The sequence below is a fragment of the Esox lucius genome, chromosome 19 (assembly GCF_011004845.1).
Source record: "Esox lucius isolate fEsoLuc1 chromosome 19, fEsoLuc1.pri, whole genome shotgun sequence".
Classification (NCBI taxonomy): domain Eukaryota; kingdom Metazoa; phylum Chordata; class Actinopteri; order Esociformes; family Esocidae; genus Esox; species Esox lucius.
Window position 1 is genome coordinate 9,338,420 of NC_047587.1, and position 16,590 is coordinate 9,355,009.

The 16,590-nt window shown below is 46.5% G+C and overlaps 1 protein-coding gene across 2 annotated transcripts in view; it reads left to right on the plus strand.

The window, feature by feature from the left end:
• cttnbp2 (cortactin binding protein 2) overlaps positions 1-16,590 on the plus strand; it is a 60,923-nt gene that overhangs the window by 33,296 nt on the left and 11,037 nt on the right. For both annotated transcript variants that reach the window (XM_020040276.2, XM_010902914.4), the window contains exons 4-9: positions 5,241-6,612; positions 8,964-9,170; positions 9,675-9,774; positions 11,081-11,231; positions 13,830-14,048; positions 14,504-14,621. In XM_020040276.2, the coding sequence (XP_019895835.2) occupies positions 5,241-6,612; positions 8,964-9,170; positions 9,675-9,774; positions 11,081-11,231; positions 13,830-14,048; positions 14,504-14,621 (2,167 nt within the window). The remainder of the gene's footprint in view (positions 1-5,240; positions 6,613-8,963; positions 9,171-9,674; positions 9,775-11,080; positions 11,232-13,829; positions 14,049-14,503; positions 14,622-16,590) is intronic.

Below are 16,590 nucleotides of genomic sequence, written 5' to 3' on the forward strand. Positions count from 1 at the left end.
GGACCAGTAATTTAGTGACAGCACTAGTTATATTACTTATTCTTCCACATCCTACTGATCTGTTGCATAACCAACAAGTCATACAGCTGAATGGAACTGCCACTCTCTCCTCAAACAGCAGCTCATGTCCTCTAGCTGTCACTGTCCTGGCCCAGAAGAAGACTCAACAACGCTGCACAGTAACCATGCCAACCATTACGTAATTGTATTCCCAGATAGAGTTGCTATCTAATTAAGTGTTTCAGTAAATAACTTGCAGCCCATAGCCTAATTAAACACGTGCACCTTTGGACTTTCAAACAGGCCAAATAACTACACACCGAGAAGCCAACACAATAACGTGTTGCTGAAATGTTTTTTTATTAATATCGTAATTAAGGTTGAGCTTCCTGACAGAAATCATCCCAGGGCTGTGGGAAGTCTGGGCAAGACTGTTAACCCTAACTGTTCCCAGGTCATCGCTGTAAATGAGAATTTCTCATTCCCGGTATAATAACAGCCAACTAATGGTGAAATAAGGGTTAAAATAAGGATGATACCATGAATAATGATGTAAGCATTACCTACCGTTTTCTTAGATTAGTAGTAATATTACTTCTGGCATTGGTGCATTACTGTTAAGTTACTATTCACTGTCAACGTACTCATACTACTGTAAGGCATGGCAGAATAGGGAAGCACTAGTATAGGTGTAAAGCTACGTTTTGTGTGTGCAGAAATCTGTGTGTGCTGCCAACAGCTACAAGCTCTGTTTGTGTCTGTGTGGGAGAGAAAGAAATACATTAAATGTGATCAAACGACATATTTTAGTCTAGTTTTGTGAGAAAAAGAATGAACACTCACACACACACACTTGACACACACACACGTGCGACACACCTGTCTGCCTGTTTTATGTAGGATTTTCTGTTACTGATTAACTCTCTTCAGCCAGATGTGTTCTTTATTTTTCTCTCTATCTCTCTCACTGTCTCCTATCTGTCCATCTGGTCCTTTCTCTCCCTGTATCTGTCTCCCAATCTATCTCTCTGTTTTTTTAAATTCAATTTTAATTTAAAGGATTTATTGGCTTTTGAAACATTTGTTTATAATTGCCAAAGCAGATGGAAAATAAGATAGGCTATTTGAATGTCACAAATGTGGTAATTTATCTGTCAGGAGGTTAGAAAGCTTTGTTTCACTGCACACTGTGGTAAGTGAACACATATCATATCCTGTATTCTCTCTGGAGCCATGTGCGCCTGGGATGGCCTCTCAACAGCAAGACCAAGCTGGCGGAGCCTGAACCCCTCTCTGGGTTCATCTCTTGTTAGATGAGGGCTTTAGAAGGCTTATAGAAGGTTTCAGATTTGCTTTCCTTTAAATGGCTTTGAAATTCACCAACATTTAGATCATTACGTTTTAATGATTTATTTTTTATTTTTTGCTGTGTGCTGTTATCTTTTCCAGCAGAGGCAGTAGGCGAGGAATGGAGTGGGTGATTGTGAGGGTGTGTGTTGGAGAGGAGGACAGGGTGAATGTGGGCGTTTGAGTGGTGGATCACTATGATTTTCCGTGGTTACGTGGAATGGTGTTGTACTTCTGTCCGGGAGGGGGAGTACTTCTGGTGTGCCTGTGTGTGTGTGTGTGTGTGTGTGTGTGTGTGCCTGCCTGTGTGTGTGTGTGTGTGTGTGCCTGCCTGTGTGTGTGTGTGTGTGCGCCTGCCTGTGTGTGTGTGTGTGTGTGTGCCTGCCTGTGTGTGTGTGTGTGTGTGTGTGCCTGCCTGTGTGTGTGTGTGTGTGTGTGTGTGCCTGCCTGTGTGTGTGTGTGTGTGCGCCTGCCTGTGTGTGTGTGTGTGTGCGCGCCTGTGTGTGTGTGTGTGCCTGTGTGTGTGTGCCTGTGTGTGTGTGCCTGCCTGTGTGTGTGTGTGTGCCTGCCTGTGTGTGTGTGTGTGCCGGTGTGTGTGCGTGTGTCCGTGCATGTGTGTGTGCGTGCGTGCGTGTGTGTGCGTGTGTGTGTGTGTGTGTGTGTGTGTGTGCGTGCGTGTGTGTGTCGGTGCATGTGTGTGTGTGTGTGAGTACGTGTGCCGTTCCTGTCTGTGTGTTCCTGCCTGGAACATTGAGTTTGTGTCTCTTTGAAAGTGTGTGATGGTATGGTAACGGCCCCTCCTGGTCCTGCAACTGAACTCCTCCAGCCGTCCCTCAGCTTACGGATCCCCAGACACACTCCAACTGGCCCGGTGTGGCCGGAGAGACACCTCAGGCTGCCAGCACCGTGCTGTGTGCTCCAGATAAGCACCGAGACAGCCTGCCAAGCCTGAACAACAGACAGGGAGAAGAGCAGAGGGGGGGAGGGGGCGAGCAGAGGAGCAGAGCCATAGGAGGAGTGATGGGTGAAGAACTATTAAACCAGGGATCCTGTTGCAGGAGTCGTCCCACTGAACATCACCGTGCTCTTTGTGTTCAGCCGTTGACACAATGAGATCTGCCAGATCTCTGTGAATCCAGTGTCACAGCTCTGTGAATCCAGTGTCACAGCTCTGTGAATCCAGTGTCACAGCTCTGTGAATCCAGTGTCACAGCTCTGTGAATCCAGTGTCACAGCTCTGTGAATCCAGTGTCACAGCTCTGTGAATCCAGTGTCACAGCTCTGTGAATCCAGTGTCACAGCATGAGCACGGCAGGGAGTCTAAAACACTTCAAGCTCTTGGATCCTGTTCCTCATTACACCCCCCACCCCACCCCTTTCAGGAAGACTGTAAACCACCCCCATCATCGTTTTACTGTTGTTATGGTGACAGGCCAAATGATTGCATGGTTGTAGCTTGCTGTTACGTCTGCCACACACAAGAACATGACAACAACACAAGAGCGAAAAGAAACAAATCCTCATCACTGGGCCAGGATAATGACATGAACGGGAATGAAAAGCTTTTTCATTAGGATATGTCTTGGTTGCTACACTGCAGATCAAACCTAGGTTTTATTCTTTATATCTTTGTCTGGCTGTACCATGGCATGTCTTTCTGAGTAAGCGTGTTAAAATATTCCTGGTTTCTAAAGCTGCCTGAAAGGCCTGCCTGGTTTTATTAACCCTTATGGAACACGCCTGGAGGAAGTGGATTTCTGGGTACTGTCTTCATGAAGGTCCTGCGTCTTGAATCAGTCATGAGGAACGGGGAAAGTTCCAATCTGTGACTTGGCACACAGGAACACGAGTCCGTCTAGCATAGTGGTTAGAGACGCAGACTACACAATTCTCTTGTCTTTTCACTTGATGTAAAAGTCTGTTATCTTCACCTATATTGATACAGTAGTTATTGTATCAATGTCATTCACAAATGGCTAATAAGTTGTTAAAATGGCCAGTGGCAAAAGCCATACGGTTTATAGATGCTGTTTGTGGTGGAGGTAAACTTAATAAGAAACTTAACAAAGTTTAACACAATGCGTAATGGCGTCTAGCAACATAGTACTGGCTAATAAGCTTTTAAAACGGCCAATAGCAAAAGTCATGCAGTTCTTAGATACTATTTGTGGTGGAGGTAAATTTAATAAGAAACGTTACTCATTTTAACACAATGGTTAATGGTGTCTAACAAAATATTCAAACTTGACAATATTATATAATGTATTAATGCATGACCATATCATGGCAAATGGTCAGCTCTGTGGCGTAGTGGTTGAGGACACAGTTTTTCACGTGGGTGACCTTGGACTTGGGCTGATTTCTTGTTTTATGTCTTTCCTTTCCAAAAAAGTCGAAAAGGAAGGTTTTGAGTGAGGAACAGAAGGGTTAAAATTAAGAGACCACTGCAAATTGAACGCTTGTGTTCCTCACTTATAACCTACCTTTTTTGGAAAGGAAAGAAAAAGGTGCAGTGGTCTCTTAATTTCCCCCCGAAGCTGTAAATATATATATGTGTATATGTGTGTGTATATTTATTTACCTTATACATACATATTATATTGTTGTATAAACCACAGATCTCACCAGCAAGTATATCATAGTATTGCTTAATTCAGTGCTGCTTCATTTAAATCTGATGTAATCTTGCTGCTTTCCAAGCTTCATAGGAGAGCTATTCCACTACATAACAGTTAGATAACCATGACTCAGTCAAGCAATCAGAGATGATATGTGTATTTGTTTTAGTAAGGATTAGATCGGGTTGTGTTCGGGTGGGCGGGGGGGGGGGGGGGGTTGCAGTCAGAGGGGATGTTATCAGCTTCATTGTTTGGGCTTGTCGGGGCAGTGGGGCAGGCAATCGCTCGGAAAGCCCAGCTAAGCCTGTACCCTCTCTGCCAACAAGCAGCTAACAATAGCAGCCATGCTCCAGATATAGTCGCCTGGGGTTGACAAGTCATCGAAATTCAATCAGATGTTTGGAAGGTTAGATTCCATCGTCATTTTTTTCCCTTCAGTGTTAGTGCTGTTCATCTGGTAACTTCTGTGTATGGTCTTTTTTATATCACCTAAACATGTCCACGGTTTCTGTGTATATGGAGCTTTTTGCTATCATACCACTGAGATAATAAATACTCTAAAAGAGTGTATTCAGATGGGGCTTAACAGCAGGTCATCTAAGCATGGCTGTTTTTCCCCATTTTGAACATACCTGGGGCGGGTCATTTTGCGCCAACCTCACCATTTTGCATCCATTTGCTCATATGAATTCACCTGCTAGTACTATCTGATGCTGTGAAAGTTATTCTAGCTCTAGATTTGGCTAAATAAACCAGAGTTTTTGCAGCTTTGAGTAGCCTAAAGTACTGACTGTAAACTGGCTGGAGAGTACTCCTTCAGTTTATGATGTGAGAGTATCGATTTCCCTGTGGAAGTATGTGAGCTGCCTATTCACTCACTAGCACAGCGGAAGTGTGACCGAATCTCTAATGTGCCAGTCAAGGGCTGGAGAAGGAGGATGTATGCTTGTGTGATGGATGACTATGAAGGAGATATCTGTGTGATAACGGCCTCAGAGATGGTCCCAAATGTCCCGTATGCTGTGTGGCGTTCTGAGACAGCAGGCGTGTGGTATCAGGCCCTAATCCGGATGAGGGTGTTAAATGACTGTATGGTTACTGGGATGTTTGGTGGAGTATGATCAGATTGTGTGTGTGTGTGAGTGTGTGTGTGTGGGTGGGTGGGTGTGTTTGTGTGTGGTCTGACTGAGGGTGGTAATCCGCAATCCCGACCTCGTGCTAGCGGTGTGACGTGAGCGCCCTGGTGTTCTGACTTGTGGTCTGTCTGTCCTTCAGCTTGAGATGGAGAAGCTCCAGCTCCAGAGTCTGGAACAGGAGCACCGCAAGCTGATGGCCCAGCTGAAGGACGAGCGGGAGAAGAACAAACACATCGTCATGATGCTGGTCCGGGAGTGCAAGCAGCTGGCCACCCGCGTGGTGGAGGAGTCGCAGCGCTTCGACGAGATCTCCGCCCGGCTGGACGAGGAGGGCCGCACCAGTACACGGCTGCAGGAGGAGCTGACGGCCGAGAGGCAGCGCGGGCAGCAGATGGAGGCCAAGATGGAGAAGCAGCTGTCCGAGCTGGACACGGAGCACGAGCAGCTGCGCGCCAGGCTGGGCCGAGAGGAGGTCGAGAGCTCAGGCCTGCGCCGGCAGGTAGAGCAGCTCAGGACTGAACGGGACGGGAAACGCGATAAAACCGCGGCGCCAGCCCGACCAGCCGCGGAGCCACCCGCACCCAAACTCACAGCCTCCGTTGCCGTGGCCACGAACCCCGTCAGCTCCCGGACCGCCTCCTGCCAAACGGACCCTCCGGAGGCGGACGGGCCGAAGAAACCCAGCCCCCTCACCATCCCCGTGAAACACACTCCCACCAACTACGCGGGCCTCAGCCTGCCCAAGACGCCCAGCGCCAACCGCGGCCTGGTGCACAGCAGCTCCGGGGGACTCTCTCAGACGGGGGAGAACGGAGCTGAGGGACACCCCCCCGCCCTCCCCACTGGGGTGAGCCCTCGCGTCCAGGCCGCCCGCTATAAGTTCCAGGAGCAGGACCAAAACGGCTCGGCCTCGCTGAGCAGCCCTCCGTCCCGTGAACTGTCCCCCACTAACCGCGACAACTTGGCCGCCAAGCAGCAGGCGCGGCACACCGTCACGCAGGTCCTCTCGCGCTTCACCAGCCCGCCGGCAGGAAGCGCCGTTCGTCCCGGCCTGCCCCACTCCACCTCGGAGGGGGGGCCCTTCCCCGGCCGCCTGGGCCACCCTATAGGCCTCAAGTCCCCCACCGTAGCCAGGATCGACCGGGGCAATCCGCCCCCCATCCCGCCCAAAAAGCCGGGCCTGTCCCAGACCCCCTCCCCTCCCCACCCGCCTATCAAAGTGGTGGGAGATGGCGGCCGCTCCCCGGGGGTTGGGTTAAAACCCGCCACGCCCCAGCTGCCGCCTAAACCCGCCCTGGACCTGGTCCCAGCCCTGACGGAGTCTCAGGTGGGTGTCTGCCCTCCCGCGGGGGGGCCGAGGGGCCTGCACCGGGCCGCATGTGCAGATTGCCCCCCCGCCAGCACTGCCGTCCCTGTCAGTAGCCCCTCCTCCGTAAACCCCTCCTCCTCCTCCGCTAGTGCTCCATCCTGTAGCCCCCGTGCCCCAGGCAGCCCCCTGGCAACAGCATCAGGTAAAGGGGCACCACACTCCCTCTACTGCCTCTACCTCTTCGCACCAGCAATCTTTCCAGTGCTAGGTTGGCCTAGTCTAGTGTAGAGTAGGGAACCTGCTTTAACCATAGCAGTCCAGACCTAGGGGAACAGGACAGAGCAGGGACGGTTAACTCTTGCTCTTTGGTGCAGCAACTCTCAGCCTTCCGGCCCTAAACCATTGCTTGAGACCTGATCTCTCTGTGTGCACCTAATCTTCCTGTCCCTCCTTCTGGGGCTTCTCGTCTCTCTCTGCTTCTCCAGAGTCCTGTTCTGACACGTTATCCCCCAGCTAGCAGCTATAAACACACCTCGGTGCCAGGTTCATATCATGCGCCAGGGTCAAGGGTCAGATGCCAGTTCAGCTAAGTCACACAGTAGAAAATAGGCAGCGAGGTTTTCCCTGTTCAGATGGGTGTGTTGGGTTCCTGTGAGGAACCCTCTCCTCTCTGAAGCTGATGCCAGAGGCTGCTTTTATCCCTAATCCCCCTCATCCTCCACTAGCATGTTTCTTCCTCTTCATCAGTCCTCACTGCACACTTCATGTCTGCATACTTCCTGTTTACCTTCACTAACTTCTCCCACTGACCCCTGTCCATTTCATAATTCTTTCTGTGTCAACTCTTGCACTTTGTATATTTTGATGTATTTATTATTATGTACGTTTCTTGTGATTTTAATGTATATGTTGTAATATTCGTATATGTATAGTTTATGTTGCAAATGCAACATATGTTCATTGTTGCGATTGGTTTTCATAATTTTCAAGCTATCAAATAATTGAACTCCTGTTGTTGTCTTTTAGATTTGATTTAATGTGTAGTTAAACAAGTGTTTTTCTACTACCCTTACAGAAACTAGGAATGAGGTTATGTTTCCAACTGATTTTCCTATTTTCACATTTGTGTCACTCTGAGTGATGCATCTAAAATATATGAGGCGTTTATGTCAATGGTCACATCGACTGAAGCCTAGATGACATTTATTGTGTCTCAAAAGTCAAACTGGTTTCAATGTTTCAAAACTTCAAAACAATGTTTTATAATTTCCTAGAATACCTTTCTTATCTATCGAAGTGAAATATCATCCGATAACAACAATTAGTGTTTTGATTCAGTCCTAAAATATTGTACATGTCAGCAGTTGACAAAAACAAATGCCACAGGATTTTCCTACTAACGCATTTTCCTTTAAGACAAGTAAGTACAAGTGAATGTACTATCGCAACGCTAATTCTAGTAGCAGTGAGGCACATTTTCTTGTCACCTTGACGACCAAGTTACCCGCCATCTTTAAAAGCACCAGCAGTCTCTGTTACTCCATTATCCCAGAGCAGTAACTTAGTCAGACGTCTTGGAAACCGCAATGGAAATGGCTGTCATTGCTGATGTTGTTAATATGTTGAAATATACTTTCCCAGCCCTTCTCTCCTATTTAGCATCTCAGACAAGGGTGTACTCTAAATTCCTTCAGCTCTCTTTGCTCTAAACTGCACACTTTTAACCTGCTTTTCCTGAAAAGCTCTTCACTTCCCCTCCCACTACTGAGCGTAGTTGAGAATATTACAGCTCCATGGATATGGTCTGAATAACATTAGGCCTATGTTTTTTTAGTTGCAAAGTAAAATTATAAGCATTTCATTTTTTCTTGTTGTCCTTCACTGAATCACTGTGTAGTTTCTTCCTTTTCATATTTTTTTAATGTGTGAGGTTAGTGGTTAAATGTGCATGTGTATGGATGTCTAAATTGACGTGGATGATTTTGAGTGTTGTGGGTTGATGTATGTGTGGCTGGATGGAGGTCTGGGCAGTCACCTGATTGAGATTACAACGTGCTCTCTCTGTTCCACACTTGTCCTCCTGTCATACCTGGGGAAGTCTTCATAGACCCCCATGGAGCTGCTGACAATACTGGATGACGAAGTGAACCGAGTCTTTAAATTCACTCCGATATCCATTAATGACTGCATGCTTTTTTGAACTGCAAACCGGCCAGAGGTATACTACCAAGCAGGATCTATGAGTAAGCCAATTGACATTACTAAATATTCTCAATTTTTTTATTTATGTGTCGTAATGTGTTTAAACACACTAACGTCATTTTTTTTTTTTAAATTGACTCAACAGCTAAAACATATACATGCTTGCTTCTCTTAATGAATGTTGAAGTCCACAGATTCAGGCTGTGTGTTTGTGGCATTGCTCCTGTTTGGTGGCGTACCACTGAGGACTGAGTGCTGTGGAGGTCAGGTGTGCCGCGCTGTCCTCCAGGTCCCCTCGGTCACAGCTCGGCCGTCACGTTTAACCCTTGTGTCCCCTTTAACCCTCGTCAGGCTGGTGTCCCCCCATAGGCCCCTCCCTGACCTGCGGCGGGCCCGTTGCCCTGGACGACGGGCGCCCCGCGTTCCTCCAGGCTGCTTCCCAGGGAAATGTCACTTTATTGTCAATGCTGCTTAACCCAGATCCAACGGATCCCCACTGTCACCTTGAAGAACACCCAACCTCTGCCTTGTTTTCTGCTGCTCAGAACGGACACACAGGTATGGTGTTGCCGTCGGGACAGATCCTGTTGTATTCCTGCTGGCTGTGGTGCTGGCGTACTAGACGCTGCGCCGTGGGCTGTTGGCTCCTGAAGACACCCACTCGTGTCAGTCACCGTAGTCTGGTATTTTAGCTTACGTGACGCACAGGCAATTAGATAGACGTTAAGGGGGAACTGTCACCTCGAGGGAGGTGACTCCCAGAAACCCCATGTTGTTCCTTGTCAGGGAACACACACATACACACAATACTGACCACCACCAGGATGTGCTGCTCTGTTGTTACGTCTGATGATGTTTTGTTATGTTGATCCATAGAGAGTCCTGATGTACACGGAGGGCAAGTGTAACTGCTAGCAGAGTGTCATTTATAACTCAGAGACCACAGAGCTGACAAATCAGTGGTTCTTTCTTGTCCCCCTGTCTTCCTCTCTCTACCCCCTCCCATCTCTTTTTTCCTCTCCGTCTCTCCCCTGGACTTCCTGTGTCTCCACTGTGTCCCAGACTGCGTTAAGCTGCTGCTTACTTCGGGGGTCTCTGCTGATGTTTCAGATGAAAACGGATTTACGCCTTTACACTTTGCCGCTGCGCACGGACACTGCAGGTTGGTGCTAACACAGTCCCTGAACTTAACCAACCAGTCCCTGAACTTAACCAACCAGTCCCTGTACTTAACCAACCAGTCCCTGAACTTAACCAACCAGGCTTGGAAAACATAAACATATATACAACCTCTAAAACAGTGTGTGTCCTTTTTGAGTCTGGCAACCCAGAGTAGAATTTCTTCACCAAATCCTTTACCAGTTATGCGCCCCCCTGGTCTATAAGCGGTCAGACTCTCTGGTGCCCCTGGTCTATGAGTGGTCAGACTCTCTGGTGTCCCTGGTCTATGAGCGGTCAGACTCTCTGGTGCCCCTGGTCTATGAGCGGTCAGACTCTCTGGTGCCCCTGGTCTATGAGCGGTCAGACTCTCTGGTGCCCCTGGTCTATGAGCGGTCAGACTCTCTGGTGCCCCTGTGTGGACACTTCCAACAGCACGTCTGCAGAATGTGCCTGCTCTGTTCTGTACGTCCCAGTAGTAGAGTAGGCATATATTCTTGCATTGCAATGTTGTCAGTTTCCTCTGTGTGTTTAATTTCCAATGCATCCCCCAGGGAACATGTATATCACCCCTTCTACAGTTGGCTGTAATCCAGGGAACATGTATATAATACCTTCTACAGTTGGCTGTAACCCAGGGAACATGTATATAATACCTTCTACAGTTGGCCGTAAACCAGGGCACATGTATATCATCCCTTCCACTGTGAGCCGTAACCCAGGGAACATGTATATCATCCTTCTATAGTGGGCCGTAACCCAGGGAACATGTATATCATCCCTTCCATAGTGGGCCTGTGATTATGAGGTAGCCTGTGATACAGCACTCTGTGTGACTGGCTGTCAGTGTGCATTCTGCTAGCCCCACTCTATTAATATGCCCGTGAGCAGATATTAGAAGACTGCCCATTTCCCAGCTGGTCAAGAATACTGCTAACACACATTACACACACACACACACACTCATACAGCATATCCACACACAACGACCTTCAGTGGTCTGCCTGAGTAAACCTCCCTAGAGTGGTCTGCTGTCACAGTACAGAGAGGTTGACAGGTTGACAGCGCAGAGATATTACCAACACTTGGGGAATGGATGAGTGAGGAAGGAGTGACGAAGAATGAGTGATGAGGAAGCCAGCGGGTTTGTGGAAAAGAGCGGAAAGATTTGAGCCTTGGCCCCCCCCCCCCCCACTGTAATGCAACAGGCTGGGCTTTGTGAAGGCAGAGGAGTAGTGTTTTCCTGTGAAAATGTATCCTTTCCAGTCTCTGTATAACCCAGACTTCTCCGTTGTGTGTCCCATGTCCAGCTGTGTGGAAGCCCTGGTGTCTGGGGGGGCTGGTGTGGACCGTGGAGCTGTGGGCGGGCAGACCCCTCTGTTTTTGGCCAGTGGAGCTGGCAGAGTGGACTGTACCAGAGCCCTGCTCAATGCCGGGGCTGACCGCTCACTAGCCACCGCTGTAAGTCACCAACTGGCACAAGATGTCCTGTAATGTAACCAACTGGGCCTTGATGTCCTATAATGTAACCAACTGGGTCTAAATGTCCTATAATGTAACCAACTGGGCCTAGATGTCCTATAATGTAACCAACTGGGCTTCGATTTCCATAATGTAACCAACTGGGCCTAGATGTCCTATAATGTAACCAACTGGGCCTCGATGTCCTATAATGTAAAGAACTGGGCCTCAATGTCCTGTAATGTAACCAACTGGGCCTAAATGTCCTGTAATGTAACCAACTGGGCCTAAATGTCCTGTAATGTAACCAACTGGGCCTAAATGTCCTGTAATGTAACCAACTGGGCCTAAATGTCCTGTAATGTAACCAACTGGGCCTAAATGTCCTGTAATGTAACCAACTGGGCCTAAATGTCCAGTAATGTAGCCAACTGGGCCTAGATGTCCTGTAATGTAACCAACTGGGCCTAAATGTCCTGTAATGTAACCAACTGGGCCTAAATGTCCAGTAATGTAGCCAACTGGGCCTAGATGTCCTGTAATGTAACCAACTGGGCCTAAATGTCCTGTAATGTAACCAACTGGGCCTAAATGTCCAGTAATGTAGCCAACTGGGCCTAGATGTCCTGTAATGTAACCAACTGGGCCTAAATGTCCTGTAATGTAACCAACTGGGCCTAAATGTCCAGTAATGTAGCCAACTGGGCCTAGATGTCCAGTAATGTAACCAGCTGATCCAAGAGGTTTCATTAATGTAACCAGCTGGTCCAAGATGTCCTGTAATGTGGATGAGTCCCAACACTAATGTGTGTGGTTTGCATTTTTGTGTGTGGCTTAACACTATTGTGTGAGCGTGTTATTTCCTCGGGTGTGTCCCAACACTAATGTGTGTGTGTTTGTACCAGCTGATCCAATATGTCCTGTAATGTAACCAGCTGGTCCGAGAAGTTTCGTTAATGTAACCAAACCAAGATGTCTTCAGTCATGCCCTACTTGAGTCTTGCCCTTAACGCAAGTGCTGTTGTCTCCGTTACCACGGTAACCTCCTTTCCAGCACAACTGAACATTTATGATCTGTGATATCTTGGCGTAGAGTAGACTCAGCTGAGGTCACAAGGTTTTTTGTAAATTGAGCAGCAATATACCACGTTACATGTTGCTAGAAATAAAAATTATTTTTTGAAGAATTACACAGCAAATGTTTTTTATTACATTACGTAAAGGGATGGGGCTTGGCAGGTAGATTTTGAATAGACCCAGCACATTAACTTGATGCCCTACCTAAAAGAATGAAGTGTCCCAGTTCTTTTGGTATGCTGGAATAGTACAGATTTGTGAGTATAAATAGTGCTGTAATATAAAAGTGCTGCAAATGTTTGATTACAAATCTAAACGTTTGGAGCATAGAGCTAAAAACAAAATGTTTCACTGTCCCAATAATTACAGAGGGCCCTGTTGGTTTTTATGTGTTTCTATTGTAGCCATAGGAGACATGCATAATTGGTCCCAGTACTATTGCCAATGATTAATGAATGAAAACAGCTTTACTGTAAGTTGTAGTTTTCTTGGTGACTCCTGTCTGAGAATATCCACCACATTGTTGTTCCCAGGGCAACTGCCCACACAAATTGTTGTTCCCAGGGCAACTGCCCACATCCATTGTTGTTCCCAGGGCAACTGCCCAAATACATTGTTGTTCCCAGGGCAACTGCCCACATCCATTGTTGTTCCCAGGGCAACTGCCCAAATACATTGTTGTTCCCAGGGCAACTGCTATCTGTGTCCACCTCACATTTATAAAAATCATATGAACCAATATTTCACTAACACAGCACCGCCAATCTGTATGGGAGTGTGTGTGGATGTGTGCTCAGTAGGTGTCCTAATACGTGTTGGTTTGTGTGTGTATCCCAACACTAATGTGTGTTGTTTACATTTTTGTGTGTGGCTTAACACTATTGTGTGAGTGTGTTATTTCTGTGGGTGTGTCCCAACACTAATGTGTGTGTGTGTTTGTATCCGTGTGTGTGTCCTAACACTAATGTGTGTGTGTGTTTGTATCCGTGTGTGTGTCCTAACACTAATGTGTGTGTTTGTATCCGTGTGTGTGTCCTAGCACTAATGTGTGTGTGTTTGTATCCGTGTGTGTGTCCTAACACTAATGTGTGTGTGTTTGTATCCGTGTGTGTGTCCTAACACTAATGTTTGTGTGTGTTTGTATCAGTGTGTGTGTCCTAACACTAATGTTTGTGTGTGTTTGTATCAGTGTGTGTGTCCTAACACTAATGTGTGTGTGTGTTTGTATCAGTGTGTGTCCTGACACTATTGTGTGAGTGTGTTATTTCCTTGGGTGTGTCCCAACATTAATGTGTGTGTGTGTGTGTGTTTGTATCAGTATGTGTCCTGACACTATTGTGTGAGTGTGTTATTTCTGTGGGTGTGGCCCAACACTAATGTATGTGTGTGTGTGTGTGTGACCTAACACTAATGTGGGCTTATTTCGGTGTGTGTATCTGCCCCAACAATAATTTGTGCATGTTTGTATTTGTGTGTGAGTATCTTTCCCAACACTGATGTGTGTGTGTGTGTGTTCCACAGGACAGCTGCACGGCCCTCCACGCAGCCGTCAGCTTGGGCCATGTTGAAACACTGCGGCTGCTCCTCTTCCATCCTCCCCCTGACCACACACAACCTGACCTTTACTGCAACCACAGCCCCGGTCCTGCCACAGCCCCGGTCCTGTCCAGCACCTTGCTCAACTGGGCCAACAGTGAAGGCTGGACCGCTGCACACATCGCTGCTGCCAGGGGCTTTAAGGTACAGGGACACAAACGCACTGCAGGTTCTGAGGCATTTGGCGTCTCTCCAAACGGTTTAGCCAGGACGATATCCGACACCTATGGCTTTGGAGGCACGGCTAATGACTAAGACTACATTTGGGGGGCCTAACCTGCCCATGGTCCCAGGCCAGCCTGAGTGAGTCATTAAAATGTTGTATGCTTTGCTGGTCCTACCTTTCGGGGGGGGGGGGGGGGGTGTTCATTGAAGTGTTTGTTCATTGAAGTGTTTGGGGGGGAGGGTTCATTATGCACTCCCCCCTTGGAGCCTGGGACCCTGGGACAGAACCTGGGCTGTGATGCACCCTCAACACTTCAGTGTAGTGCCTCAGGCCAATGCAACACTCAGGAGGCCATTCGGGAACATGCACCAAGCCAAACCCCCACCCACACACACACACACACTGTTTACGCTCGTATTTGCCTGTCCTGTAGAAGTGCCTGGAGGTGTTGTGTAGCCACAGTGACCAGGACATTGAGAGCAGGGACAAGTGGAACCGCACCATTCATGACCTGGCAACAGACGACTGCAAAAACCTACTGGAGAACCTCCGTGAGTGGCGGGTTCTGTGGGAATGTGGGTGTGATTTGTATGAGTACAGTCATGTAAGTAAAAGGAAGTGCATCTTTTGGAAAGTTGTCTTTAGCTTACATATGTGGATTAAACAAATGAAGGATTACACTAAAAAATCTACAGAAATGTGATCTCATAATGCAGATGAAGTAAGTACTCAAAGGCCGAACCCTCAATGCCAGAGCAGGTCCCTTGATGTTGCCCTGTTTGCATCTTTCGTCGGGACCGCCTGTCCCATATGGAATGCCACTGGTCTGGATTTTTCTCCATTTGTAAATGATTCACTGGACAGTGGAAATATGTAGGGCTGCACGATTTGGATAAAATATTGAATTGCGATTTCTTTGACAAATATTGCGACTTTCAAGCATCGATTGTCACTTAAAAATTGTGATCATAGCCTACATAATGTGCTATTAACCTAATTTAAAAAATGCTGTCTATTTAACACTTACTACCAATTTGAAGGTGCAACCTGTGTCGAACTGTTCATTTAACTGCTAATTTAATGCAATTGCATTTGCAATTTTCTGTGTTTGTGCTGTTGCTGTAGCTGGTGAGGCAAAATATCTCAACCCTTCAGGTCTATGTTCTCCCATATTAAGTTTAATATGTTTGTAGGAACCGACATTGATGCTGACACTTAATTACTATGCTGTTGTGTATTTGGAACAATATCTTAGTGCCACTCACTAGCTTGAAGCGGATGTATTCGCTAGCAGATGCACTGTTAACTCAAACTAACATTGACAAACCATCAAGTATTTGAACAAAATGAGTCCAGGTATTTAAGAAATCTACAAAAATACCTACACCACCTGCAAGAAAAAACATTTAGGACGTACGATGTGTACCCGTTGTTTTGCATGAAGCGCAACTCATTCACCTTTTTCTGAAGTCGCATAAGTTGATGATTTGGATATTACACGTCAGTATCGCAGTTTCGATTAGAATTCAATAAATCATGCAGCCTTGGAGTGATGTTCTTCTAATGTTGTATCCCCTCCCATGGGCATCAATCATTTTTCTTCTCAGGGTTTCGGACTGGTCTTTTTATCTTCTCAGGATGTGTTACCGCAAACCCATATGGTTAAGACAAAACCAGACCAGGCTTCTAGTGTTTATAGAAGGCTGGACCCTCCCAAGTTACCCTCTAATGATTTTCTGATAATTTCCACCTGTTTTAGTGCCCCCGTTTCATGTGAGGGAAAATGTAGGGAGTAATCACTTTTTTTGCAAGGAAAAAGCATTTGCAAGGAAAAAGCATTTCATTTTAATTGCATGAATGGTTTCAAGGTTACTTTTTGTTGTGATTTCTTAAATTGTGCTACTTTACATCATGCAATGAACATGGTTGGAATTTATTTCCAATATACTATTACCAAATATTTAAAAACAAAGTGGCAACTTTCCAGGGGGAGTACTTTCCAAATGATATGTGTGTAAAACCAGGTGTGTTTGTCTATAACATGTTCACCCACTAAAGCAATCAAGTTTATTTATATAGCACAATTCATACATTGAAAGCAATTCAATGTGCTTTACAAAGAAAAATACATGAAAGTACAATAAGATGAAAACATCAAAGCAAATGAATGCATCATAATAATAAAAAATACAATAAGAAAACGTTTGGGGCACGTCTAAAGCATTACTTTCTTTCCCTCCTGACCTAAGAGCTTTGTTTCATTAGGGAGTTGTTCTTTTCTATAATCACTGGGACATATTAGGTGATGAGTACTACTATTTATTTTGTGAAGGAAAAGAAAATAAATCATTTTTCATTTAGGTATTTTTCTTAACGTTAAGGATGTCAGTCATCTCAATAATGACAATAATCTCTAACAGTGATAGACTGGTAATAGTCTCAAGGTTGTCTTGACTACAATAGTCCCACTGCTGTCATACTGGCAATGGTGCCAATGCTGTCGTACTGGCAGTAGTCTGT